This window comes from Drosophila biarmipes, chromosome 3R (genome assembly GCF_025231255.1).
Source record: "Drosophila biarmipes strain raj3 chromosome 3R, RU_DBia_V1.1, whole genome shotgun sequence".
Taxonomy (NCBI): Eukaryota; Metazoa; Arthropoda; class Insecta; order Diptera; family Drosophilidae; genus Drosophila; species Drosophila biarmipes.
In genome coordinates this window covers 29,642,450-29,669,928 of record NC_066616.1, presented here as the reverse complement: position 1 = coordinate 29,669,928, position 27,479 = coordinate 29,642,450, and the positions used below count along the sequence as shown (strand labels likewise).

At 43.2% G+C, this 27,479-nt stretch overlaps 5 protein-coding genes across 18 annotated transcripts; 3 read left to right on the top strand and 2 right to left on the bottom strand.

Moving 5' to 3' along the window:
- Position 1: 1 nt before the first annotated feature.
- On the bottom strand, positions 2-6,648 carry LOC108025235 (endothelin-converting enzyme 1). Its single transcript, XM_017095582.3, has 9 exons — positions 6,010-6,648; positions 3,750-3,927; positions 3,596-3,690; positions 2,934-3,507; positions 2,597-2,879; positions 1,715-2,546; positions 1,360-1,408; positions 997-1,195; positions 2-791 (listed from the first exon to the last, which is right to left on the bottom strand). Exons 1-9 carry the CDS (start codon positions 6,110-6,112, stop codon positions 447-449), a joined length of 2,658 nt encoding a protein of 885 aa, XP_016951071.1. The 5' UTR covers positions 6,113-6,648; the 3' UTR covers positions 2-446.
- Positions 4,584-5,520, top strand: LOC108025233 (uncharacterized). The gene has a single exon (XM_017095580.3). The coding sequence runs from the start codon at positions 4,654-4,656 to the stop codon at positions 5,200-5,202; it is 549 nt and encodes a 182-aa protein (XP_016951069.1). The 5' UTR covers positions 4,584-4,653; the 3' UTR covers positions 5,203-5,520.
- Positions 6,649-8,120: 1,472 nt separating the features above from the next.
- On the bottom strand, positions 8,121-13,397 carry LOC108025470 (protein spaetzle). Of its 13 annotated transcripts, none has more exons than XM_044095575.2 (8): positions 12,484-13,396; positions 10,716-10,853; positions 10,459-10,536; positions 9,966-10,112; positions 9,848-9,902; positions 9,314-9,710; positions 8,924-9,144; positions 8,121-8,477 (listed from the first exon to the last, which is right to left on the bottom strand). In XM_044095575.2, exons 1-7 carry the CDS (start codon positions 12,553-12,555, stop codon positions 8,976-8,978), a joined length of 1,056 nt encoding a protein of 351 aa, XP_043951510.1. In that variant the 5' UTR covers positions 12,556-13,396; the 3' UTR covers positions 8,121-8,477; positions 8,924-8,975. The 13 variants fall into 13 exon arrangements, with proteins under 13 accessions (XP_043951510.1, XP_043951512.1, XP_016951463.1 ...); XM_044095577.2 differs by having other exon boundaries at positions 9,314-9,683; XM_017095974.3 differs by lacking the exon at positions 9,966-10,112 and having other exon boundaries at positions 12,484-13,395.
- On the top strand, positions 8,552-8,933 carry LOC108025471 (uncharacterized). Its single transcript, XM_017095983.3, has one exon. The coding sequence runs from the start codon at positions 8,707-8,709 to the stop codon at positions 8,833-8,835; it is 129 nt and encodes a 42-aa protein (XP_016951472.1). The 5' UTR covers positions 8,552-8,706; the 3' UTR covers positions 8,836-8,933.
- Positions 13,398-20,026: 6,629 nt separating the features above from the next.
- On the top strand, positions 20,027-27,295 carry LOC108025540 (uncharacterized). 2 transcript variants are annotated; one of them, XM_017096070.3, is made up of 5 exons: positions 20,027-20,378; positions 22,729-23,019; positions 23,086-23,443; positions 24,183-24,386; positions 27,034-27,295. In XM_017096070.3, the coding sequence occupies exons 1-5, from the start codon at positions 20,373-20,375 to the stop codon at positions 27,045-27,047; spliced, it is 873 nt and encodes a 290-aa protein (XP_016951559.1). In that variant the 5' UTR covers positions 20,027-20,372; the 3' UTR covers positions 27,048-27,295. The 2 variants fall into 2 exon arrangements, with proteins under 2 accessions (XP_016951559.1, XP_016951557.1); XM_017096068.3 differs by having other exon boundaries at positions 25,913-27,295.
- The last annotated feature ends 184 nt before the right edge of the window (positions 27,296-27,479 follow it).

The following is a 27,479-nucleotide window of genomic DNA, read 5'->3' as shown; positions in this document are numbered from 1 at the left end:
ATCGGAACAGAAAAACAACCAAAGATCGAATCTCCCCGCAGACACCTGTGTCTGACGAGTGTATAAGTGTGCGTGCGTGAAAGTCCGAGTGTTTTACCTGTATTGTAAGTGTCCCAACTCAATGTAATTTTACTGAATGTATATTAAAGGTAATCAATTGAAAGTATATACAATATTCACATGCAAATCTTTTGATCGTACAAAGTAAGTCTAAATAAAGCCCAGAATTATGCAATGTTAATTTTAGTTTCTTAATCAATACCCTGAAAACGTAGCCTACACTTGAGCTGAGAGCTCGGAGGGTTTGATCGAGAAGAAATTACCATTTATATGCAAAAGACACCTGTATAATTGATCTAATTCTATGGCTAACTTAAGTACAAATGTGTAGAAAAATCACTTGACTGTTCCTGTTTTTAAGAGCTGGATACTTGAGCACATTTCCTTTACCAAATCCGGCACTTGGGCTGGTTGGGGTTCATGGCAGTTCCTCGGGCGCACTTGAAGGTCCTGGCGAATTCCTCCGAGTTAGAGAGAACTCCTCGCAAACGCATCTGTCCCGGACAATGGGAATCGCTGAGGGCGTACCGCGATGCCGCAGCCGTGTAGGTCTCGCACCAAAGATTTCCAAACGAAATGAAGAAGAGCTGCTCGTGGGAGTAGTGCTCCAAGCCGGGCAACTTGGCCTTCTCCCGCCCCACTTCTTTTGTATAGAGGCGGTATGCGTAGTAGGCCTCTCGCATTCCTCCATTATCAGCAATGTTCTCGCCTAGCGTCAGCTCGCCATCAATCTATAAAAAAATCAGTAATACATATAAAATGTTTGAAAATTTTGTTAAAAAAATATATTTTAGCAAAACAAGAAAAACTTTGGGTTCATTCCAGAAATCTAAAACGAAACTGTTTTCCTAGGTTTCCATTGAACAAGTGTATTTATAGAAAGTATAAATGATTCTAGTGAATTTATACCCGACCCCGCATTTCCTCACTACTCACATATTCGTCAATGTCTGCGAGGTGGTAGCGGCTGTACTGCTCCACAAAGCACTCGGTGCGATTGACGTACTCCTCGATGGTCTTGTTGGACCACCACTCGACCATGTTTCCTGCCCTGTCAAAACGCCTCCCGCTGTCGTCGAAGCCGTGGGTGAGTTCGTGGCCCAGGATGGTGCCAATCGAGCCATAATTGAGCGCCCTGCCGAGGACACAGACCAACATACGGGTTAGGGCCATTCCGGAAAGGGATTAGTGCAAGGTGCATGGATGCGGGTGCGGGAAAGTGCCTGGGACTCTGTTTGCCCGTCTATCTGTGTGCTCAGTGCTCGGTGGTACTCAGTATTCAGTGCTGGACGGACTTACTCTAAACCCAGGTCGTAAAATGGGTATTGCAAAATGGCAATGGGCACAGCTGCAAAAGAAGATAGTGTCGGGATTAGGTAAATGTTGTCAATTCTCATAAAAATCACAATAAAGTTTAGAGGGTTGATGATTAACCAATCAGAGAATTACATTTCAACGAAAAAGGGAATATATAAAGAACTATGCTAAATTCATAAACTTAGTTGAGGTCTTTTGAAGATTATTAATCGACAAAAAGATTAAAAGTAACCCTAAAAATACTTTTGTAAAAAGTTATTAAAAAATATTAATTACAAAAATGTATTTTTACGTACTTCCTTTGCTATTAATAGGATTTTTCTCAAAGTGCACTTACTGATTGCATTCGACTGAAAGGTGTGGAAGGCATTCACATTTGAAGGCGATGTTGCCCATCCAATGGGCTCCGGCTTATCCATTTCGTTCAGTTTGTCCATCATCTGCCAGTGGACAAAGTCCATGAGGTTCTCCAGGTGGGTGGTGACATTCACCTCTGCCCCCTCGTAATACTCATTTAATACTGTGGCATTTCGTAGCCAGGAGGGAAAACCAATGAAGCTTTTCATCTCGGCTGACTTTTGGATGGTTTTTCTCTTGGTGGCCGCATCCATCCAAGAGGTCGATTTAACTAAGCGATCGAAGGAACGTCTGATATCGCTCAGCATCCGCTCGACTTTTGGTAACTTATCCCTGGTGAATTCTTCGTCCGCCAGGACATAACTCACTGCCATCCCAAACAAACTGTTGACTCCATTGGCGCAGTATAGGGATCTCGGGGTGCTGCCCTCTGTTCCGATGGCCACCCTCATGTATTCCGAGTGGAGCAGCCGCATCGAACTGGATGTGTGGAGCACCAGCTCCTCAATGGTACTCAGAAACAGATATGATTCGATATGTGAGGCTGGGGTCTCCTCCAGGTACTCCACCACATTCTGCAGATACATGATGTCCGCCTGACTGGTTATTATGGTCAAGTCCCGGGTCATTTTTGGATTCGCCGCATGACGAGTGCCTTTAAGGATCAGTTCCATATAGCGAACCCAAATGGGCAGTGTCTTTGGGGCTATATTTTTGTCAGTTTGATTCTGCAGATCCGTGAGGGTTATGTATATGATGTCATCTGCCGGGTTTTTCGAGGGCTTGGTCACGTTCTCAGCCTCCTCTTTCAACTGTGGTTAATTATTATAGATATTTTCAGTAAACATACTAATAAACATACCTGATGCACCTTCCTGGCTACCCTAACGCCCTGTTTTACCAGCTCGGTGATGCCCAGGGTGGCTTCCTCTTGATTCACATTTGGATCTACATATAAAAGATACTTTTCGATGACTTTGCGAACATAATGCAGATAGGCGGCCATTCCCGTGCTGGTCTGCTTGGCTGCCTCCTCCTCCTCGCTTTCCCGATCCTCCTCGCTGTCATCCTCATCATCGCTGTTTTGCATAAAAATGGTCTTCCTGTGGATCTTGCGCAGCAGCTTGTGGGAGTCATCGTTGTTGCTAAAGGTAATATCATTTAAAACAACTTAATATCTTTTATTTACAACCACTCACAAGGGAAAAGCTGAGTCAGTCTCTGGAGTTCCCAGGGCAATGCGGTTGATGGTTCGATTAAATGGATCCGGGAATACATCGAACCCTATGATGAGATCCATGCTGAGGTGTTGCTTGATGGCCACAATGGACTGCAGCCAGTTGTAGCTGACATTGCCTGACTCCGCGGCATATTTGGAACCACTTCCCAGGGTGAGATTCAGGGCAGAGGGCAGGATGGGCAATCCGAAGCGGAGTAGGTAACCAACTAGTGGTTCCAAGTCCCTTGTGTCCAGCAGCTTCGTATCCATACAGGCTCTGTACATGGTCTTGGCCTTGCCCACGGCCTCCGGTTCCGATGTGGTGATGTTAGAGCGGAGGAACTCCCGCACCACGCGCATTATGTGCGCCTGGCGCTCCCGGAACCAATCGTTCGAGGTCACCGAATCCGGACGAGGATGCTCATTGGCCCACCGGCCGCAGGTGAATTGGTAGAAGTCCTCGCAGGGATCAGTCTGCTCGTCCATCGCATAGATGAGGCTGGCCGCTGTGCGGATGCACTCCTTGCTCCGGCAAATCGAGCTGGATTTCTTAACTGGAAACGGGAGAAATGGTAAGTTTTTTATTTAACAATAGCAATTAATAGTTTACCAAATAGGGTCAAAGGGTTTTTAAGTACTCACGGCTTAAGCTTATGACTATGATTGCTATCAGCAGAATGATTACTAGAGCCAGGAGTCCACCCAGAACCACTTTGTGGTAATAGCTCCTACGAAACCTGAGAGAAGAGATCACTAGAACGCAAGACAAAAGAAAAGTTAATGGTGTTTCACTCACTTGGACTGTATGCCAATTAGATTGGGGGATATGGGTTCATAGGGCAGCTGCTTTCCATTCGCACTCTCCGTGGCAGAGCTGGGTCCATGTCCATTTCCATTCCCATTGGCAGTGGCGTTTCCATTGCCATTGCCACTGCCATTGGCTCGAATCGGTGCCGAAAGCAGGCTGAGGTTGCCTGTAATTGGTTTTTAACCATCTTTGATTACAACGCCAAAGACTGAGCACTAATTGGTCTTGGCCCATGGGCAATTAGATTTGAGAAATGGATTTCAATCGAAGTTTTATAGGCGGAGAGACACGTTTTATTAACACTAATTACTCAAATGTTGTCAATTTTGTTTGTTTTCCCAATACCAACCACCCCCACTCGCAGTTCGTCGGTGTTCGTCCATACCATCTTATCTTGATCTGGCGCAATTTGCTGGCCCTGTCCACGTCGTCATTGGACAGGTGGGCCCATTCCTTGGGAACCCATTCCGCTGGGTGTCCCTAATCGCCTGGCTAATGCATACACCTGTCACTGGAAACGTCCTGCGAATGCGGAACTGCACGGCCACATATTTACACAGCCACAGACAACGGACGTTAGGAACTGGTGACAACGTCCGGTTCGATGACCCCAAAACATTTCGCGTGTCCGGGGGCAGTTTAACCCATTTTAAAAAATCAAAGCCCATTAAACCGCACTACGTGATCCCGAATTAGCATGCGAAATAAGCACAGTAGGAACTCTGTTGGTCAAACATCTAATGGTAGTAATTCAGTTCTCTTATATCATTAAAAGGATAGAGTCAACACCATAATTCCCTAAAAAGTTTTTTTTCCATTAACTATCATCCTTAGCTTTCAGTCCTTTGTCAGGTATACAAAATTCAAAAACTTTAGAAAAACCTTATAAAAAATGTTTCGATTTTTATCCGAGCTGATCTTTAAAACCTCCGAAATCGAGTCCAATCTTTTTGGCATGGCCGATGATGTATACAACACAATCGAGATCTTCGAGGAGGCAGCCAGATTCGAGACCAAGATCGCCAGACCTTATAAAATGATCTCGAGCTTTCTCGACTGTTTGGTCTTCATGGTGGTGGCTCTAATGCTGGTGGGTTTCATCATGCACGATCGCATTGTGGTGTTCAGAAACTTGGCTAGAATCGGTACACGAAAAAGCCAGAGAGCTGCAGTGAGGACAAATAGGAGTAGGCAGCCAAGAAGATCCTTGGATTCTTTGCTCCCAGAAAATGATAATGAAAATGTTGAGAAACCCGCCGAAGAGGACGATAACAGCGTAGGAAATTGCGGAAATGAAACAGATGGCGAGGACAATGCCACTCTTCGACCTCAGGACCATAAGCATTATGCCATGATTGGAACGCCTAAGTGGGCCTTGAACTGGCTGACCACCTTAAGAAACAAAAGCTTCGGATCGTTTTACGATGGCTTGTTCCGGTAGACTAAAAAAACACGTCACACTTTTTAAATCTGTCCAGTAATTTTCTCATGCGGACCTTTAAGGTTTTGCGGTTAGCCACTTAAATTGTTTATTGGGCGGATCCAAAAACCACAAATCGCCTTATTATAACAGCTATTTATATGAACATCCAATAAGTACGTGTACATGACTCACTCAACGACGAATGCATTTCACTTATTTAGCGATGAAGAAAATCTACTTAGACCTTTGAAATTTTCAGTTGACAAGTGTAACTTAAACAGATTTTCTGGACAACAGTTTATATATTAAACTAATACGGCAAGGCCCTTTTTTTTTAATTTGGCTTCTCAAACTTTACAATTTACCTTCCTAGAATATTTATAACCTATTTTCAAGGGACATTTAATTGCAGAAAATATTGAAGGCTTCGCAATTATGACTGAGGTACAATTACAAAAACAAAGGAAAGTATTTGCCTTATGGTGAAACTCCCAGATTGATTTCCCTTTTTAATTGTAAAAGGACAAGTGCATTTTAATTATATTTGAAAATAATTGTCAAATGGTCAATTACTTTTATATTCATATTGCAACCTGCTTTTGATTGCAAATATTTTGTAAGGCTTTTCAAGGAATTTTTTCATAAATTAGTCGCATTAATTAAAATTCCTGCAAAGTGACTATTTCTCCTTTACAACAAGTGGTTTATATATTTTTGCTTTGTCCTTTTTCGCAGTGCTTTTAATTAAGTTGAGTGCAACAGAATTAAGTTCACAGGAACCCATAGAAAATATTGTAAGTAAGGAAATTCCTGATTTCCACTCACCCGGCGTCTGCAATCGCAGGGGCTGCTGCTGCAGATTGTCCCCGAAGAAGCCGTGATTGATGTTGCCGGTGGTCCAGATGCGGTTGCGATCCTCCATAGCCATCGCATGAGTCAATCAGTAAATCAGTCGAACCAGTGCAGTTCACTGAAAATTAATGCATATTCCGGTGATTTTTCTGCTAGTTTTACACAAAGTACTGGTGATTTTCCTAGGCCCTCCAGGGCATATCAATGAGCTGGGGCTGAAAGCGGGGGATAAGCCTCATCCGAATGCACGTCACAGCGCCCACATGTTGCTCACTGACGCAGGGAACAGTTTCGGGGCGAACTGGGAACAGCTAAACGGTCTATCGCCGGCTCATTACACGGAATGTTTTAATTTTCGTATTTTCACTGCTACTGCCAACAGCAGGCAGTTGCATAATTTGGCATTATGTGAGGCCCAAACGAAAGCTGGAGAACTCTGGAAAAATCGACTCGAAGTGGAGCCAGTGCAGCGGGTCTGTTGCGACTGTGACGACTGGCCAGAAGCAGCTACTGCCGGCGTATTGGAGCCCGGGCGTCGTCAACAGAACGTATTTATACGGCACCGATATACACCTGCGCCAGCAACCGAATAACAACAATACGCCTGGCGTAGCTGGCAATGGCAATAGTGCTACCAACAAACAAATCAGGCAACCCCCATTAACTCCTTCGGCCATGCAAATGTGCTGCGGCAATTACGAGCCCATGGCAGCGAAGGCGACCCACTCGCCCAGTTCCCTTTCCTTTCCTTCCCAATCCCAATCCCATTCCCATCGAAAAACGCCGACACTGTCTGACTGTCCTGCATGTTGTCCATATTGTTGTTAGTTCCCTCGGTGTTCGGGTAGTATGGTTCTACAAAATGGTATAGCAGTAGAACTATATTACTATATTATACTACCATTCAAAGAACCTATAGTATCTTCAATGAATTTTTTCATATTTCAAAGTCTAATAAGTCACTTTAAATTAATAATTAGTTATTTAAGATTTATAAGGGAACGGTTTTAATAAAACATATACACATATGGAAATCCCAACTATGATTATACATCAAATGCTCTTATTTTAAGCACCTTTGTGGTGCATCATGACTAATATAATAAAAAACCTTTCTTCGAGAAATGCCCCTTGAGTCACTGAAAATGCGTAATTCTTGGTAAGGCACCAGTTCTTCATTTACTCAACGACTTATAATCATTTTTATAAGAAATGTCTGCCTGTGATTATGCATATAAGGTGTGTGTTTACTAAATCTTGGTCATGAAATATGAACAATATTATAAAAACCTTTCTTTGAATGAATTATCTCCCTTAGAGCCCCTTGGGTCATAGAGTATGCGTAATTCTTGGTTAGGCACCAGTTCTTCATTTACTCCCTGAAAAATACCCCTTTATACAAGAGGTATGACTTCTTCGACTACAAATTCCCAACTCTTTTCACAGTGAACCAGTACAAAACACGAAGGGACGCCAAGTGACCACAATCCGCGGACCTGAGCCAGTGGCGTAATGAGGAAAAGTACATTACAAAGGGCACCCCAAACTCCCAATGCACATATATCCACAATCCGCTGGGGAAGATATATGGATGGTTGCTAATTGACATGGACTCGGGTGTGCGGCTATTGGGGAAGTGCATGATTGATGACCCTGGGCAGGGGCCAATCGGCCAGCACACGACACTGGTTTTTGGCCAAACGGGAAGGATACCTAATAATAGTAATTAAATGGCGGCACTCTGCCCGCCCACGAGGAATCCGAATGGGAGTCACCAAGCATTCGCATTGTGCGCCCGTAACTTTGACATAGTTTGCTGTGTCTTCGGAATCGATAAACAGTATTGATTTCTACATGTGCCAAGACACATCGCGCATACGCCCCGCTGTCACTCAGCAACTCCAAAGCCCCAAAAGCAGGCGCTGCATGTTATCCTTACGCCGTTGAAACTGTGAAAGGAAAGCCACCCCCTGGGACCTGTGTTTGCACTAGGGTGTAATTGGTTGGCGCTGCGGGGCGAACCGAATTATTGTTAATAAGCAAATAAATTGTCCACCAGGTACTCGCCGGTGGGTTCAAAGAACTTTACTTTGCTGTCATGTACTCGCATACATTTATTATACATTATCTCTCTTTAACATACATTTTATGGATATTTCTTGCTTTACTTGTTTTGTGTTGGTATTTTTATATTCTAGGACTAATTAATTGCATGCATTTCTGGCTTAGACATCAGACGGGGAAGCCAAAAACGAATATATGACACGAATATGTTTACAGTGACTCGATTTAAAACTCTAAAATAATATGCACATTAGTCTATGTGTGGGCTCTGCGTTCGGGGGCAGATTACAAGTGTATTTTGTGTGCAGATTATCAAATAATTCAACGACCCCTGGATAGTTTGGCCTGCCATTCTATGTGATGGGTGCAACTTGAGGCTGCAAAGAGAACAGATGAGAAAGCATTAAATATTTTCCAGATCTAGTTGCCAGGGGGCCAGTGGGCAGTTGAGAGTCGTTCGTCTGGCAGTCTTAGTCTTTAAAATCAGTCTGTCTGTCCCGAGCACAGGAAGCGCTCTTGCATTTCATTTGAATTCGTTGAAAAGTATTCCGCCAAAAATCTCCATTTCAACATATTTTGTTAAACCTTTGTTTGTTCACCTCTTCGATGGATCGCGCTGTTGGCAATTTCGAGAACAAGTTCAAGTGCCTGATGAAGGCCGAGGCCAAGGGCATGGCCCTGAAGCTGGTGGGATTCTACGCCGTCGGCTGGACCCTGCGCAAGTTGGTCAAGTGAAGAGCTCCGCGTGCCAAGCAAGCCCTTAGTCGTTTTCTGTTTATGTCCACCTTTTCAAATTCCATGTACGAATAAATCGCGGTCTTACCTCAAAATCACATTTACGCAACAATCGACTGGAGAGGCGCCGGTCGGCGGACTCACAGAACTTTCAGGGCGCACTTGCAGCAGGACGGGATCCTAAAGGAGCCCTGGCTCACGTCGTCGCCCTGAATACTGACCAGGGTCTGCTGTATGTAGTGCTGCTTGCAGATCGGGCGATAATGCTGCGGAAAGTTGGAGGCATAATCGCAGGTGCTGCCCTCTTGCCTGGGGAAAAAGTTCGTGGATTAAGCGATATTTTTGATTAAGCGATATACAGTCCGTGCTTGGGGATATCTATGTTACGCTTCCTTGGGCAGGATGCAGTATTTTTTAGGGAACTCGGCAAGGATAACCCCAAGCATTGAAGTGGTTTTCATATGCGTATCCAACTCACTCGCACTCCTCGATCTGAATGCCCTGCTTGTACTCGTCGTCATTGACGATCAACTGCCAGGTGTTGTCCGACTTCTGGCCCTTCTTCGGATATATGATCCTCCTGGTGCTCTTGCAGAGGTACAGCTCGTCGGAGTCGCCGCCCACGCGCGAGCTCACGTCCGTGGGCTGCGGCTCGTTCATGAAGAACTTGGCGTACGTCTGCTCCAGCTTGGCCTTGAACTTGGACAGATCCGGGTAGTCGTCCACCTCGGTGCAGAAGGTCTTCAACTGATCGCTGCTGTTCTTGCGGCAGGGCTTCAGCTTGTCGGTGGCATTGGCCAGGGCCTGGGGCGGAGTCAGGGGCGGAGTCAGGGGCGGCCGATAGGTGGCTAGGGGGGAATCGGGGAAGACAAAGGCTAAAATTAGGCAAGCGCCAGAGGCAGTTGGCCAGTGAGTATGGGATCGATTTAGTTGTTAGTTGTTTGTACAGCATGTTAGTACGGTATCGAATGTAGCTGAGAATCGAGTATAGCCTGTGGGCGGGGGTACTTACTGTCCGATGGGTGTCGCTGGAGATGGGGCTGGTCGGACTGCACCTCGGCGCTTTTCTGCAAAGAGACGAACGTATCGTTAAAGACCAGATTCAGCTTGCCGTCCGGGGAGCGCTGCACTTTGAAGAATTGATCTTGGTCTGACTGGCTCAGGCTGTGATACTGATGGTAATGGCGGTTCGGTTCGGGGATCGGGGACTGATTCTGGGACGTACCGCCCCGCTGGGTGGGTATGGGCATGAGGGATGCACTGTCCGCGGTCGTCGTCTGTACGGGTAAAATTCGCCTGTGTTAGTCTTTAACCGATTGGCATAGAAAAAGCACAAAGACAACACAAACCAACAAGCCAACAAAAGATCGCATGAGCAATGAGATGGGGATGCAATACAGGATGATATAGCCAGAAAGGAAAGCAGCGCAAATTCGCCTTTGAAGCTCTGATACGCCATGAAAAGTAATTTAAGTATAAAACTACAACCAGGTTAATGTAAATAAGGATTACAATTTAAGTAAGCCCCTTTTGTAAAATGAATTTCAATAAGCCCTCTGCTTTATGGCTGTCAAAGGCGAATTTTCTAAGATCTACGCTTAAGTCAAGTGCAGGTACACTTACATTAAAAAGTACAACTCCTTTTTCATTATTTAGTTTAAATATTTGTTGGATGATACCGTCATACTCCTTGGCCTCGAACTGTAGCGAAAATGGCGAAATAAAAAGACAAGACTTTAGACTAGGTTCAGCAAAGTTGACCACACAGACACATTTTGATTTTGGGATATTGGGTAGTAAATTGGTATGCAACGACTAGTGGATCTGGTCTGTTTCTTGGTTTTGACTTTTTAGAACACCCTGGAACTCTGTTCTCACACCTGGAAATGGTAACATCCTGACCTTCCGGACTCCGTTTCCATCGTGCAAGCCAAAAGGGCTTGAAAGTCGGCCTCTGCCTTCGCTGCCTTCAACTCGGCCTCTTGACGCTTCATTATTTCGATATTGATATAAACTATCTGAAAGATACAGGTGAGAGTTTTGTTTGCGGTTCATCAACATTGCCAAGACAACGTAGTATAAATTCGTGGGTCGGTGTTTGCTCGCTTCATTTCGTCTCTGCCTTCCTAGTCGGCACTACATTTGCGTATTTGAAAGGTTTGAACAGATGTTTTCCGGGCAAGCGCAGTTTTTCTCTCGCCCACGGTTCTCTAGTAGCGTTCAGTTAGGACCCGAACCTTTAAGATACAAACGCCTAAATCTCAATCTACAATCGCAGGTCCAGAGTGTTACCCATTCTGAATTATTTACCCTGCAAACGTATTATTTTAGGGGCGGATCGAAAATGATTTGGTTATCAGCAGAGGCTTGCAAGAGTGCCAGACCGACATTAAAATAATATTAGAATAATAAAATGTACAAGCGGATCTTGAGTTAAGTTTAACAGGAACACAATCAGAAGAAATAAAAAGGAATAAGAAAGTACTTTTAAAGGCCAATAAAAATAAAATAGCTTGACAAGTCTGCTTTATCAACGCACACCGAAATAAAAAGGAAACATATACACATAATTAGCTGTTGTATAACTAAACCTCGATAATGGTCTCTAATCTCGTGTATGGCACACTTACCCAAAATAATTTTATTATTCTTCCTTATCCGGAGTTTGGGTCACTAAAGATTTAACCCCAAAACTAACTTGGAACTTGCCGATAAAAAACCCAAAACTTAGGTTCCACCCCACATGAACCTTATTGCCTGGGAAACTGATGCTATTTCTCGGAAATGTTTTTTCCCAAGCTTGTCAAGCATTTAGCAATCAACCTTTTTTTAAACGCGTTCATCAGCGTTTTGGTTTGAGGCAACTAAGGCAAACAAACATTAGATAATGTTTCCACCTCAGCTCTAGGTTTTCCATGAACCCATTGGAACTTAGCCAGAACTTAGAACGATCTTTGGAACCGGTTCGGGGTGGAATTCACGGAAAACCTGGAAGACAAGGTCAGAGGCGCTTTTCAAAACGAATTTCCTAACATTCTATGGCACTATTACGATTTAATTGATTTTCTCACAGCGATGATCATCCCTTTGGGCGGCAGTTAATTACCTCAAAAGTCGTGTGCAGAGTGTCTGGCATTGTTGATGTCAATTAATATTATTGCACTGCCTATGATATAGAGATAGAAAATTGCACATAACTTGCAGTTGGCAATGCGAACAGGTTTTCAATCTCTTACTAAGTATAAACTTGAAAAATGCCCTTCGGCTTATGGAAATGCTATGACATCTACGGAAAATCTAAATCTAAAGTAACTTAGAAAGAAGATGATATTTTTGAGGAAGTAGCCCAAAGCCCATAGCCCGAAATATATTGCAATGCGATGAGAGTTATGTTAAGCAGACTTTAAGACTAACACAAAAACAACAGCAAAACAGTCGAACTTTCATAACTGGAACTTAACACCGGTCTCTAAAAAAACAAGTTATTGAGAGTTAAGATAACTTTAAGAATGTTTTTTGTCCCAAAGGATGCTACAACTTTCAACCATATTACAATTTCCATTTTTCAAAAATTGTTAAAAAATATTAGAGAACTGACTTATAGTTATAAAGGTTCGACTGTTGGGAAATTTGCAAGAGAAGGCTCACCGAGGTAAATAAGGCGGTCAGTAGCACCAGGACTTTGAGCATCGTTATCCACATAGGCGTCATCATCATCATCTTGAGGTTTACCAGGTGGGTTTTCGTTTTCAGTTGGAAATGTTCTATGGACGGTGACCGTCTGCGTCGGGGATTATAATACAGCAGGAGATTGGCGGATCGGTGGAGGCTTGTACCGATTTCCTCTATTGCTACAACTTTGTTTTCTATGCCGCCGCTGTGGCTGTTAAGATATTATTGTTGATCTGTGCTTTTTATGGGCCTTGCGCATATAAAGAATAAACAAACTGGCACGACTAAATGTTAATGCCGGGCCTTTATATCGCTGGCAGGTGATACTGTAGCCGTAGTTGTCGTCGGCGGGTATTTATTTATAAATATTTTGTGCGGTGGCTCTTTGTGATATGTTGCCTATTCCGTTTTGTTTGTTTCCTTTGCACGTTTGCGAGTCACCGACAGACACTTCAATTAGTCGGTTTGCTTTTCACTTTAGTTTCGCTCTCGCCGCTTTAGTGGAACCGTTTTTGGCTGGCACACCGATGAAGGCCCTTGATTTGATCGAATTTCGGCTTATAATATCGGAGGCTTAAGCTGCACCGAGTTGGTAAGGCCCCGTCTTGGTCGGGAACTTTTCGGTTCTGAGGACCGGCTTTGAGTGACACGAAAATCGCGAGTGGCCTGCGCTTTTATGGACCTCAAGCCATCTGCGAATCGGCCACTGATCTTGAGTCGTATGGAGACGCGCGCTGGGATTTTCCGATCGGAAGGCAGAGTTTCACCATATCTCCATGTGCCGGGGGAGATCCAGAGGTATTATCCGAGTTCGACTTCTGTTCGATTTCTCGCGATCGAGAACACACGACAGCGAGAGCGCACGTCTGGCAGGGAACTGAAAAGCGGGGCCCTCGGGCCCCAAGAGACCCCAAGAGACCGACTCTTCGAGCGGCCCAAACAATTGACAAGTGCAGCTTTAGGCGAGCTTGCGAGCGTGCGAGCGGGAGAGGGCGCTGTGCGGCAGCGGGACGGCAGGCGGGGAGCGGTACGAGGTGGAGTGAGAGAGCCCCCGGTCGAGGGAGCGGGACGCCCGGACAGCTGACTCGCCTTATGCGCTGCGCTACTAATTGCGACTGCTTCGGGACCAACTTTAAATGTCTGAATCATCCTACACTGGCAGAAAAACATGGCTCAGAAAGCCACATCAGAAGAAAAAAATGTTTAAAAAAATAGATTTACATCTTGTCTATAGGTCATTATTATCTACTGAATACATGAAATGGTTCGCGATAAACCTAGAGAGTCGGAATCATCTTACACTGGCCGAGAAAATTGGCACAAAAACTGGAACAAGAAATAAAAACTTTCATTAAAATATTAAAATAAATTTGGATCTTTGCTATAGGTAATTATATATTTAAACAAAAATCTGAATACATGAGGTTTATCACAATTAAGAATTTGGCTTACACTAATATATCTGGACCTTAACTATTTTTTTTTAATTTTTTAAAGCGTCAATAACACTTGAAATTTTGTTAATTTTATTGATGCACAAAACCAATGTAACATTGGAATAATGCAAATTTTTTAACAACGTGGAAATTTTCAATGAAAAAATAAAAACTTTGTTTTCTACAAAATTTTCCTAATCCTCAAGGCAAATTTATTTTTTGCATGTGTATAAACACTTTTTTTTTTGTATTTTGAAGCGAAAAATATTTGTATGATATTTTTGACATTTAACAAGCAAATCTTATTGTGATATCAATTAAGCTAAAATAATGTTTTGAAATATGAGTGTATGAATTTGTACTTCCGGCCAGCTGATAGCATTTTAGTTTTACTGTTTTATTATTAATTGTTAAATAAGTTTGCTCCGCTAACATCTTTCTAAAACCAAGTTATCAGTGTTTGTTCCATAGCCAAGGTCATACAATGCATTAATGCACTTTATGTTTGAATTCTTTGAATAAAATAGACTATTATATATATTTCATGTGTATACAAGTTTCTTTTCAACCGACCTTTTTTAACATTTTTGTCTATATTTTTGTTTTTGAACATTACAGATTAGAGAATTAATGACATTTTCGGTAATAAAATTGCCAAATAAAAACTTCCGTTTAGTACTATCTCTGAGACTTTTTATATAAAAAAGTAGCCATTTTTTTCGCCGTAATTATTTTGTAGAGGTCTAAAAAAATGTTTTTTTCTGTTGCTGAAAAACAAAATTGTTAATTGGAATTTTATTTTAGGATCATACACATATTTAGGATCCATATATTTAATATATCATTTCCCAAACATCCATAAAAAACCCGAATTTATTTTAGCAAACGCATCACCCTTACCTTCTCTTTTGGGGGCAAACCCGACACTTGTAGGGTTTTCCTCGGTCGACTAAGTCGCACTCACGCCGTCTAACACCTGTTGATACCTCAACTCAACCTCCGCTGAAAGTAAAAGTGAAGCCGGGCCCAAAGCTCCCCACCAAAGCTCTGTGAGGCCACCTGCTCTCGGCCACCACTATTAGTCCATCTAATGGATTTGATATGCCGAGCGGGTGCCGCACACGTCAGTTCCGACGGCGCACGCGTCATGGGAGTCACAGATCGAAATCGCTTAAATTAGCCACCGAGTCGCCGCCCCGAAGCGTGCTAAGACGTTGGGAAAGACGGTGACTCAATTGGTATTTCCGAGAACGCCGGACAAAAAACCGCAGCTTGCATCGCACACTGCAAATACTTGCCATGTCGTTCTTCACTGCAATGAATGGATACTTCTTGTTAAGTGCTTTATGGTCCACAAAAGTGGATGTCGTTCGGCAGAAAACCCTGAACTTATTTTAGTAGTATGTTGACTCTTAACCATTTCTACCCATATTGACTTCTATTAGCAGATGACTGATATGGGGGGCTTCGCAGAATCATCAGCCGTATCATTGATTCATGAGAAATTCTTTTATTAAATAAATACGAGAACGTATCAAGAATGCAATAAAAAGAGGGAAAAGCATCGTGTAAATAGTTATACGTGTTTGCAATCTTAACTGTTCGTCATGAAAATATGTATCTTTTTGTGGTCAATGAATATCAGTTCGCTAAGATCATGTTTCTTATTTGCTTCTAAGAAATTGCATTGCTCAACTATTTGATAACTTTTCAATATCATTTCAATTATTGAGCCGTACTTTGTTAAATTTTTTTGCATACTTTGGGGCTATAATAAATTTTGGGGTATATTTGTAGGCGACCTAAAAAATGTGGACTATACAGACAAAGATAAATTAAAATATTTTTAAATTATATTTATAACTATTAAACTGGTAACTTGAAGTCTTATTTTCTTTATTGACAAATAGATTTTGTTATCTTAAATTCCATTTTGCATAAATTGGTTTGTAGACTAAATTCTTTTCACAAATTTTAAAATTGCATCTTATTAGTAAACATTGAGTCATACGTTTATCTGTGAAACCTGTTTAGTTAAAGTAAGTAATTTATTGGAAAAGGTCAAGACTTTTCACAATGTATTGCAATAGTTATTATGTGAAAAAGTCCAAGCAAAAGTGGTTAATTGTGCTTTGCAAAATATATGTGAAATTAAATGAAATTACCAGCAATGCTCCTCCTTTAAAGGTTTTTAACTATTCTAGGTAATTGTCCAATGTGGCGTGTCTGCCTTAGGTTTTCTTACACAATTAACTATAATGTAAGCCATTAGTTACCAAGAGGTGCCAAAAGAAAAACTGCGTGTGCGCAGAGTTATGGTTGATGGGCTGCCATTTTCCCAACGACTTGATCCAATTAACCTAATAGTTATTAATCGCCCGGGAAACAGCTTCGTACCAATAAGGCACCTGGGTGATTTGGCCGGCGGATTGGCCAATCGAGCGAGGATGGCCCAAAAGTCAGGGCAAGTCAAGCGGCCAAAACTCCCGGGTCAAGTTAATGTGAAAATGGTGAAATAACGCTGGCTTAATGACAGCTTGCTCATGCATGTGTGTCCGAGGGGCTCCGAATGTCCGACTGAATAAATAATGAAATTGCATTGCACATTCAATATAATAATTTCAAACGGGGCACACTTAAAGCGGCACGGCACCTGAGAAAAATGTGGACGCACCGCTTTGCAAAATGCAATTTCAGCCATGACAGCGCCACACGAAATCGCATTTCTTGTGCGTTCGCCTCGAAAATACACATTCGAGGCAGGCAAACTGGCAAACAGGCAACCAGGACGACGAGATCGCAGCTGTTGCTCAATTTGTCGGGCGGATCGATTGCATCACAGCCGCCATCTCAGCTGCATTATTTCATTTGATTTTATTTTTCGGCTGGCCGGGAGTGGTATGAAAAATGGAGATGCCCCCTTTGCTGGAGTGCTAGGCAAATATATGGGAGCCGAAGCCAGGCTTTCACTTTTTTCCTGGCCAGCTGGCTGGCGTTCCACATCCAAATGGGTATCTGTATGCATACAACACGGCAAATTGAACTATGCCGTGCAGTTTCCTCTCGAATAGGCATCCACAAAAATAAAATATAATAGAAATCGACCAAAATAAATGCCGAAAACGGGTTCATTTCCGATATGGATTGCAGATATGTATATTTGTCGCCGGCACCGCGACTCTTTTTTTTGCAAATTTGAAGTTGAAGTTCATTGCGCAACTAACGAGCAACTGCAGCAGGAAGTCGAGGAAGTGGAGTGGACTCTTTGGTGGCTGTTCGATGTTCGGGTATTTTCTAGCATTTCCCAATGCGCAGCGGCCTGTTATCGCACTTCACGTTACACTCTGAAAACTTTTCCCAACACATTTTCGCATTGCGCTTGTGTAGTTTTGCCTGCCCGCGCTGGCAATTGCCCCACGTCAATTAACAAAAAAAACAGCCGAGGAAACCCCATGAAAAGTGAGTGAAAAATTAAAAGCATATGTGTGTGTTTTTTGGCCTCGGACTTTGGCTGGATGATGATATAAAAAGATAGAAAAAACCCGAACGCCATAATGGCAGGAAGTGGCACTCGGGAGCCAAGCGCCTTATGAATTTATTTATGAGAGGACTCAGGACACGAATTCCCGTGACAGTAATGAATATATTTTAATAGCTGACTTATTGCATTCCCGTATTATCTCATCGCGTCTTCCATCTGTCATTTGCCGATATTGTACGTTAAAGCCAATGAGCCACTTCCTTCCTGTTCAAATTTGACCGGCTGCCGGCCGATGAATTTTCTTTTTTATCGCGGCGGTGGCGTATACGCAATGTATTGGGTGCGGGCTGCTGAATTGGATTCACTTTCTGTGCATTCAACTTGAACTGAATGGCCGCATTGTCGGTTCGGCGGAAATTTAACTTAACCGCAAATTATCCCCGGCGAAGAAACATTTATGGCTCCCAGCTCCACTCTTTAAGTTGACAACCCAATAAACAGTGGGCAAAATATATAAACAATATTAGGAAAACAATTGGCGAGGGAAGCGGTGAATGGCGAATTTCCACGAATTGCAAATGGCCTTCAGAGCTTTTTGAGACTTTGCAGCATGCATTAGCTAGCAAAGTATTTATTTCTCAAAGGCAAAAAGTAATTTGAAGTTTCATTAGTCAGTAGTTACTTATTTTGAAATAAGTACACACTAAATATATTGTCATAATATTCATAGGACCATTAGATATTTTAAAAATAATAAAATGTATTTTATACATAAAACAATTTCCTAAATACCATTCTTTAAAGTTCTTCTTAGGTAATGTCTAAAGTATTTTCCAAACTAAAACTTATACTGGTCAGCCCTTTCCAGTTGTTTCCCCCTTTCATAGGGTATTTCCACTTTTACGCCTGCACCGCCCCCAATCGCAATTATCTTGTCCCATTTGTATATATTCGCTGGCTATTACATGAGTCGGGGATTTTCTTCTTATTTTCATTTGCATTACTTTGCCGCTGTTTGCCTGGCCCCGTCTTGTTTTCCTTTTGCTGTTTAACAAATTTACAGTTTGTTAACTGCGAGTGCTTAAGTATTATGTTTGGGCCAAGTTTTCTTCATGTTCATTTCGCGTTTTGCATTTATGCAGTTGCAGTTGCGATTCGCAGTTGCAACTTCAGCTGGCAGTTGCAGTTGGTCGGTCTGGTCTGGGCCCATTTCACTTTCGGTTAGATAACCGCAGTCCAGCGAGAGGTGGTACTATGTGTTGCGGATTTGGCCACATAGGACTTGTCATCAGGGAACTGGGCGACAGGCAGTTCCCACTGTCTTACCAACTAGTCAGCCCATTGTTCGCCCGCCATTGTTAGCCCTAATTGTTTGGCGCGCTTACAAATGAACCGCTTCTGACATAGTGACAGTGAACTCTCGGCGAGAGGAGGGCCCAAAGGTTGACTTGGACCTATTTGTCGCAACATTAGATAATGGCTTGCCCTCGAGTTCGCATTGTGTTGCTTTCTGGGGCTCGGTTTCGGAGTCTGCAGTTGAAGGCTTCTATCAGTAGGCCTGGGTTCAAGGTTGTTGCTCTCAATTAAGCTAGATTCTGGGATCAAGTCAACTCCAGGTCAAGAATAAATAATCCCAATCAGGGTTTTATTATATTTTAAAATATATGTTATTCATTAAAATAAGTATATATATATATTAATAGTAACCCTTCTAAAGAAATAAAATCCATTATCGTAGAAAAAATGTATTTTAAAGATTTAGTTTTGATGATAAAAACAGTTAAATACAATTAAAGAATATTCCTTCCGCTTTCGATGAAGTCACAACAGCTTTAACTTCAAAGAGCGTCATAAAAAATGTAAATTTGCATTTTTATAAAATATATGTATTAGAATATTTTATTTTTGTTAGAAAGCCAATATGTAATTACCAACTGTTAGCGTAAAGGTTCATTACCATAACGACTGAACTATAGTTAGTGATTCATTTAACTAGAATGGCCTCTGATTTATAATATATATGTAATATTAACGAGGATCTTAAAGTGCTCAGTCTATCAAATCATGTGTTATTTAAGATCAAAGTCAATTCAAATTCAAGTCTTGTCCTTGCTTCACTTCTTTCGGTGCCGACTTTTCCATTAGCGATCCTCTCAGCGATCACTCCATTTCAAGTTCGTTGCCTCAGTCTTTTGATTGGGCCATGTCAGAAAACGAAGTCAACGGTGCAGTTTTTATTTTTTCAGCAGTCGAACACGTTTGGGCCACCGAACTTAATGAGCCGCATTGCAGTTTTCAGATTGCCACATGTTGCCCAAAGTCGATGCCGCTCCCGCTGCCGCTGTCGATGCCACTCGAAACGCATTGAACCCCAGACACTCGTTTATGGCCAAGAGGCTGTCATGGAAGTGCCGAAAAAAATATCAAATAAATTGTAACACACAGAAAGAGCGGGAAAGAGAGGGCAGCACTCTTAGCCCCACGACTAAGAGCGTGCCAAAAAGACCCCCAAAAGCACTCAAAATGCAGTGGCGCCTCGGCTCTCCGGTGATTTCTTTAAATAAGGCGCACGCGTCGCCTTTCGAGCACAGTTCGAGCGCAGACGTTGCCGAGATACATAGCCGCAGCAGATACAATCCGCCAGATCGGGCGACTCGAATCGGTGAAAGAAAGTCGAGAGTGAAATTTTTGTGTGCGCCCGCTCCAAACCGCTGAAACGAATGCCGATGACAAAACAAACGTGAGGCGAAACGGTTCGAAATCGAAGTCGAAAAAGTGCGGCCAAGTGCCAATTGCAGCTGGCCAAGTGAAGAAAGCTGGTGTGAAGAGAGGCAGCGTTACATTATAATAAAACCCAACCGAGGACGTCATCGGTAAAAGTGAATTTTGAACTCGATTAGCCGCCCCAGCTAATCCAAGGCCCAATTTGAGTGAAACAGCCGAGCGAAATGAAGGTGAGTCAAAGGATACTGCAGTGAAAGTTGCCTCGCACACTGGACTAATTGAGCTAGCCTATCTGGGAGATACAGATACTCCCCCCCACCCACATCTCCATATCTCGTTTATGCAATTTCTTTGGCAAACAAGTTCAAGTGCAAGGCATTCTGCAGCGAAACCCGTTTTAAGTTGGCCACACATGGCTGACTTTATTAGCTAAGCTCCCGGCCGCGCTGCGTGACTTATAGAGATGCTTTCGTTACGCAACCCCAGTGGATAACCCAAAAATCCCAATCGATGCTTCAGCGCACTCGAAAAGCTGGTCATCTTCCCGCAGACCTTCATTCACTCGGAACCTTATGTCATGAGTGCCAAGAAGCGCCGACCATTTGACCGAGTGTGAAGGTAAATGTCGTGCATAATTATTATGTCAGACCTGCTGGCTTCTACCCGTCAGCGGGTTGCTTTCGAAAATCGTTAAGAAATTTGAATAGGGCCCAGGTGTAGCTGAGCCAAACCGAAAACGAAGACGAGGCACACGTAGATACAATAAACGCGTCCGTAAACTGAACCTACCGCAATTAATTTACCAGCTAGCAATTTATATAAAAAAAATTTTTAAAAATACATATGTATATCAATGTAGGCCTTCTGCTCACTGCACATTAAATAATATTAAATATGCTAATTGCTTGTGAACACGGAAAAAGAGAGCTATACTCCGTGTGAGAGCCACAAAGCCGGCAAATACAACACTTTCACTCTCGGGCCAGACAAAATATTGGCCATAACAATGAGTAAACACAAAAAATTCAAAAAGGAAACCAACGAAAACAACGAAAAAACCAATCAAAGAGAAGAGGGTTGGCAAATATTGGCCAATAGTTCAATATGCCAGCGAATTCAAGCGAATTTCGCACTGAAATTGCATTTTGTTAATTACCCAGTTGGACCATAAATAATAATAGTTTCTGCCATTAACTTTCAATTATTTTTATTATGCTTATGCAATGCCAAACCGAAGAACAATATTTATTTTGATTAATTAGTGCATTTGTATGCAGATTGCAATGGGTCAATTGTTTGGGACCAGGGCTAAGAAATTCCAGCGTATTTGGCCAGTCATTATCGAGGTTGCGCCATCGCGGGGAGAAAGGCTGCCAATTTAATAATTATTTTTCGAGGCGGTTCCACTTTAACCCAAATAAAAACTAATTTAAAACGCATTTGTCAAAAGTATCAATATCAATTATTGGTCATTCCGCAACCGATTCGATGACCTGATTCGGCTTTGACTTCAAGATAATATTTCACATTATTTTGGAGTAAGTGGATTGCTCAAATCAATGTTTCCTATCATTTCTCAGAAATGTAACTCAGTTTTAACTCTTCATGATTGTTCAACAGGAGGAAATGGCTGTAGATCACGAACCATTATGGTGTTAAACAAAATCGTGGAGGTATTTGACAGACATCGCAGATTTAATAAGATTTTGTGGTGTTAGGCTATGAAAAGCGAGTTTGTGAAGAAAATCATATCGAAGAAACACAAAAAAAAATGATTTAATTTCAGTTATTAGTTCTGTGACGTTTTCAAACCAATATTTATTTTCTTACGTCTTTTTTAGGTGAATAGTAGCTCAGCACTTAAAATAATTTTTTTTATGGAGACAATAAGTTACAGAAGTTATTTTAGGATTAAAAGGAAGTGATAAAATGTGCCACTAGTTGCTTTAATAAATTTTCCCATCGTTTTCAATTACGTCTTAATAGCGCCGCCAACCTAAACAGATTCCTTAAAGCATTAGCCTAAATATCAATTAGCATATTGACAGTTTGATGGAGCATGAAACCTCTGCGAACGCCGCCAGCCAAAGCAGTGACTTAACCCCCCTGGCCAAATTGGCTATGACCATACCCCCAATCCACCTCCTCCAATAAGACCAAGATCACTCAACTGTAGACCAAGTTATAAGGGGGGTTGGGATGGGGGTTTCGGTGGGTTTGCATATCTGCAGAGCGAGGATTACGAGTGGCATTTGTATCTTCGGTAAGTGGCAGATTATGATTGCACATGGATGCGTGTGTGTGCGACAGTTGACAAATGAGTGCACAGATGTGGCAAGCGGGCAAAACCGGCAACAAAAAAGCAACGATGGTGCAACCACCGCAGCCACACATTTCGGCAATTGAATTTTCCTCGTTGTCTGGGGCCATTGTTGGAGCTGTCACGTAAATTTCGAAGAGATTCATAAAAGTATTGCGCAATTTACAGTCATTTGTTGGAGATAGGTGATCCATTTTCGCATGATTTTTAAATAGGTTTTCCAGTAAGACAATTTATTAAATAATGATTAACCAAATTAGGTCTTCAGACTGAGCCTGCTGCTGGTGGCCGCCCTGCCCCTGATGTGCCACTCTCTGCCTGCCACCGACAAATCCCTCTCACTGGAGGACACAGACCTGGACAGTGAACCGGGCGAGAGCGTGAAGGAATCCCAGGTGCAAAAGCGATCCGGCAGCTTCGACTATGTGGCGCACCTGAAATCGGGCCTGCTGTCCGGAATTGGCCAGGCCTCCGCCTCGATCGCCTCCGGCAGTTCCGGCGGAAGCAGCGGGGGCGGGGAGGGCTACAAGTCCCACGAGATTGTTGTCCATGTAAGTTGAGAGCCGCATTTTCACGAGCTGATTGTGCAGCAATTAATATCTCCCCTCCACTTCCAGGGCAACTCGGTGGACTACGACCCCTGGTCCTTCAAGAAGTCCGTGCTGAACACCATCTTCCAGGCGGTCAAGGCCATCACCGGCGGGGTCACCGCACTCAAGGGTCAGCTGATCAAGGGCAGCGGCTACGCGTTGAGTGCGGGCGGCAACCTGGTGGCCGCCGGCGGCGACAAGGTCACCGACGTGGGCAAGTCCATCATCAACTCGGCGCACATCAACTCGCACACCTACGCCACTAGTCACTCCTCCGGCGGCGGCGGCCTGTTTGCCAAGCTGACCTCCTTGTCCGGCGCCTCCTCCGGCGGCAGCAGCGGTCACAAGACCGTCTCCGCTCCGGGACCCGTCCTGCACCACGAGAGTAAGTACACGTAGAGAAAAAAGCATTGTTAGGCGGTTAAAAGATTAGGTTAGCAGAAAGAAGAAAATACAACATTAACAAATGATATTTAAACTTTTTCATGTTTTAAGATATATAATTAAACTTAATCCATATTCATTCAACAGCTGCTCAAAGTATTAATCAGTAAGACATATATTCCAATTATGCAAATTTATATAACCCATTAAAAATCTAGATCAAGTTTAAATAATGCAGTTGGTCTAAATTAAAATTCAGCGATACATATCAAATATATCTTCCAACTTTACATTTCATATGAAGGTTCCCCTCAAATAATTTAAAATAATTTTCTTATAAATACCTAGCGAAGATATATTTCGATGAAATACACTCTCCTTCCAAGAAATTGGACTAGGTCGCGGGACTATTATTTTTATCACAATGCATATGCCATTGCCCACTGGGCCGTGAAATCAAAACATATTGTCTTTCGCTTACGTAACGCAGTTGCTGAACTAGATGCATGACAATTAAGCCGCCTAATAACCAACACGGCCGCACCTGGCCAAAACGGAAGAGGCAACTCCCGGCCAGCGGCTCCGATTTAGCAGCAGATCCAATGGCCAAATCGGAGCATGCGGCGTGCAATGAACCTGGCCGGCAACTTTCGTTTTCGCCAGCAACCCGTTCCGTCTGCTCCGTCGTCTGCAACTGCGATCCATATTTACCGAATGCCTCCGCATTGGTCTCGTTGCAGCGATCACCACGTACGAGATACCCACCGGGCACGCCAGCTACGGACCCCCCTCGAAGCCGCCGTCCTACAGCAGCGCCACCCACCAGTACCTGCCGCCGGTGGGCGGGGCCAGCTACAGCGGCGGAGCGCCCTTCAGCGTCAGCCACCCGGCGGCCTTCGAGTCGCCGCCCAGCAACTACCTGCCATCGGCCTACGGACAAGATGGTGCGTAGCTACCGGGTCTGGAAAGATACAGATGCCACGGGGCTTGGTCATATGTAAATAATCCCCACTGTACATACATGCTTTACTAACTTGGGTGATGGGTTATTCTAAAATGATATTTATGCTTTATTACATGTATTATATTCCACAGTTCTATAAATACGTGAATATGTTACGAAAAGAAAAAAAGCAAATCTTTGGAAACCAAAAATCTATATAAAACTTCTGACCCAATAGGTCCAACCTACAAAAGTATATTTAATCTCCAAGGATGTTTTTTTTACCTCCTACTTATAAGTATATGTAAATATTCTCTCATATATTTTACATAGTATTTAGATTGAAAAGCAAAAGGTTTTTGGCATATTTAAAATAATTAGAAAATATCAAGTACCAGAAAGGTTAGATTTAGGGTTTTTGTGTCAAAGTCCCTAAATATTGCAAATGTAAATATGTAATTGAAAAGTTTCCCAGCGAGTATCCTCGAGATGACAATGACAGGCGTTGGCTTGCAATCGCAAATCACTCAACTTCATTTGCATACCCACAGCCCCGCTCACACCGACCTTTTTTCATCTCATTTCCGCACGTAGCGAACAACGAGAAGAAAGTGAAAGCCCCATCATCACTTGCTCATAACTCGCGAAGACGAGGCTGAAATCCCAGAGAGACATTGTAAACTCTGTGAAAATCAACACTACCCGTCGAAATCTCTCCCCATCCGACCATTAACGTGCGGGCAGGCCCCTTTATAACTTGTTCCAATGACACATTTCCTAGACTAAGTTTATTCGATTTTTTAAAACCCATTGCGCAAGCGAACATTAATCGATTCATTGTACATAGAGACATCTGAACATGTTTTAATAAATTATCACGTCACACGTATGTATCCGTTAACAACGAGTAGAGCCTAAGCGAAATGTACAGATATTAATGGCGCCATTTGCAGTGGCCACATGTCGCATACTTGATAAAATTGCGCATACGCATTTGGCCAGTGGGCCATTAAAGAGTCCAGCGAAAGGCCTTCGATTAAGCACGGTCTGCCGACTCTCCTCATACAGCTAACCCAAACTAAAAACGGAATTCATCTGTGATCACCATCAGAATCATCCCGAAGGCAGCCCAAGAATGTACAAAATGTGTAAAGTAAACCCATCATTTTGTATAAAAATATTGAAGCAAAGTCATCTAACACATAAAGTACACTTAACAGAGAAAATGTATTTTCCTTATATTTGATACATGATATTTTAAAGTTTTTAATATTTATTAAATTAATTTTAATTGTTAAAAATGGAAGATACATTTTGCCTGTCTACCCACAAAACTCTTACATAAACAGACCCGACCAAGTGTAAATACCCAAACATTAAAACACAAATATTTATTTTGGTAAATCTAATGAAATCTCACTCATTGCATACACACCTCGACAACAACAACATGACAACCACTACATCACCACAAAAAACAACCACCCACACCACCCACCCACTCAAACATCAACCACAAAACGGCAGCAACAAGTGCAAATAGCAATGACTTTAACATCTACGGACGCCACACCAAGTTGTCGGATGAGGAAGCTCGAAAGGCGGCTCTGCAGCTCCAGGAGATCCTCAGCCTGCTGCCCAATGGAAAGACGGAGTACACGGCCTCCAAAACGGTGGCTTTGGACACAGGCGTGCCCACGGGAACGGGCTTGGAACAGGCCGAGGTGTACAATAGCTACGGCATACCACTGCCCAACAACCTGGGCACCTTGGAGTCCCTTTCGCACACGGAATCCATAACGGCTGCCTACAATCCGGCCTCTAAGAATCCAGCGGATGTGTACCACCAAATGGCCAAGAGACCATCCGCCGAGGAGCTCTACATTCAGAAGCATCCCAATGAGGGCTATGATTATCCACCACCCGGAGCAGCTGCACCACCACCACCGCCACCGCCGCCAGTGGCCGGGGACTACCGGGTGGAGAACTATCATGCCTCGAAGAGTACGGCCCTCAAGGATCTGTCGCCCATCATAGCCGCCCTGGAGGTGGCCAAGAGGAAGGGTAATGGCCATGGCAGTGGGCCCGTCTACTCCATCGAGAAGCAGGTGCACAAGCAGTCGCCACACTTCCAGTACCTACCGCCCGTGGTGCAGAAGTCCAAGTATGTGTACAGCGCATCACCATCGTCGTACCACCAAGGACACAGCGGTGGCTACAAGGTGCGCCGCCAGGTGGCGTCTAGTGGAAAGCAGGGGAAGCGCGTCTTCCGGCCGCAGGACTACGAGATACAGGATCCACTGATGTTCAACCGGCTGCTGGAGGTCTAGCGGGAGATCGCCTGTAGTCCTTAGCTTATAGCCCTCTAAGTCATGTCCAGCATTTACCTATAACTTATTTATGTTATGTCGTTATCGCAATCGTTAATCGTAATTATTAATTTATTGAGCATCCACGCAAAGGCTGGCAATAAAGCAGGCCCCAGAAATTGCATCCGAAAACCTAAGCACAGCATGCTATGAAAATCGAACCCCAGCACCACCAATCACCATCTAGTATATCCTCTCGCACTCCCACTTTCCTGCGCTGTTGCACCACCCACATAGAGTCGGGAACCCCTTTCTCACCTCTCACCGATCTCTTTGCAGTCTACCATCAGTAGAGGATGATTACGATGAGGAAGCTGTGGACCACGCCCCAATCGTCCATCTCCACGTATCCTAGAGTTAGTCAAACCGTTCCTGCCTATTCCGAACCTATCTGCTGTCTCTCCCTCTCATTCTATAAACATTTCCGATCCGAAGAACCCCCCGTGTTGGGAGCCTCACGAGAACTGCAGTTAGCAGTGATTAAACTTTCCCATCTTACGTTTAAGTATTTAAATTAAATAAATCGTTGAATACAAACTGAGGGTTTTACTGCTTATCTGGGGGGTTTGTTTATATTTTTGTACCTTCAGTGCCTAAAAGTAGGCTTTAAAATATGGGTAAGCCTGTGTAAAGTTCATGTAAATGGAGATTTTAAAAATGTAGATAGATACTAAATTATTTGGTTGATTTTAAATTAAAATTATCTTTTTAAGATTAAAGTACAA

Coding starts and splice junctions, on each gene's coding strand:
- LOC108025471 (XM_017095983.3), top strand. CDS start 8,707: ATGGATCGCGCTGTTGGCAATTTCGAGAACAAGTTCAAGTGCCTGATG.
- LOC108025540 (XM_017096068.3), top strand. Junction 23,020..23,085: donor CCCACGAGATTGTTGTCCAT/GTAAGTTGAGAG, acceptor CTCCACTTCCAG/GGCAACTCGGTGGACTACGA. Junction 24,387..25,912: donor ATCGGCCTACGGACAAGATG/GTGCGTAGCTAC, acceptor ACAAAACGGCAG/CAACAAGTGCAAATAGCAAT.
- LOC108025235 (XM_017095582.3), bottom strand. CDS start 6,112: ATGGCTATGGAGGATCGCAACCGCATCTGGACCACCGGCAACATCAAT. Junction 1,409..1,714: donor CTTTCAGTCGAATGCAATCA/GTAAGTGCACTT, acceptor CTTCTTTTGCAG/CTGTGCCCATTGCCATTTTG. Junction 792..996: donor TCGCAGACATTGACGAATAT/GTGAGTAGTGAG, acceptor ATTTTTTTATAG/ATTGATGGCGAGCTGACGCT.
- LOC108025233 (XM_017095580.3), top strand. CDS start 4,654: ATGTTTCGATTTTTATCCGAGCTGATCTTTAAAACCTCCGAAATCGAG.
- LOC108025470 (XM_044095576.2), bottom strand. CDS start 12,555: ATGATGATGATGACGCCTATGTGGATAACGATGCTCAAAGTCCTGGTG. Junction 10,854..12,483: donor TGACCGCCTTATTTACCTCG/GTGAGCCTTCTC, acceptor TGTATCTTTCAG/ATAGTTTATATCAATATCGA. Junction 9,145..9,313: donor ATTCAGATCGAGGAGTGCGA/GTGAGTTGGATA, acceptor CTTTTTCCCCAG/GCAAGAGGGCAGCACCTGCG.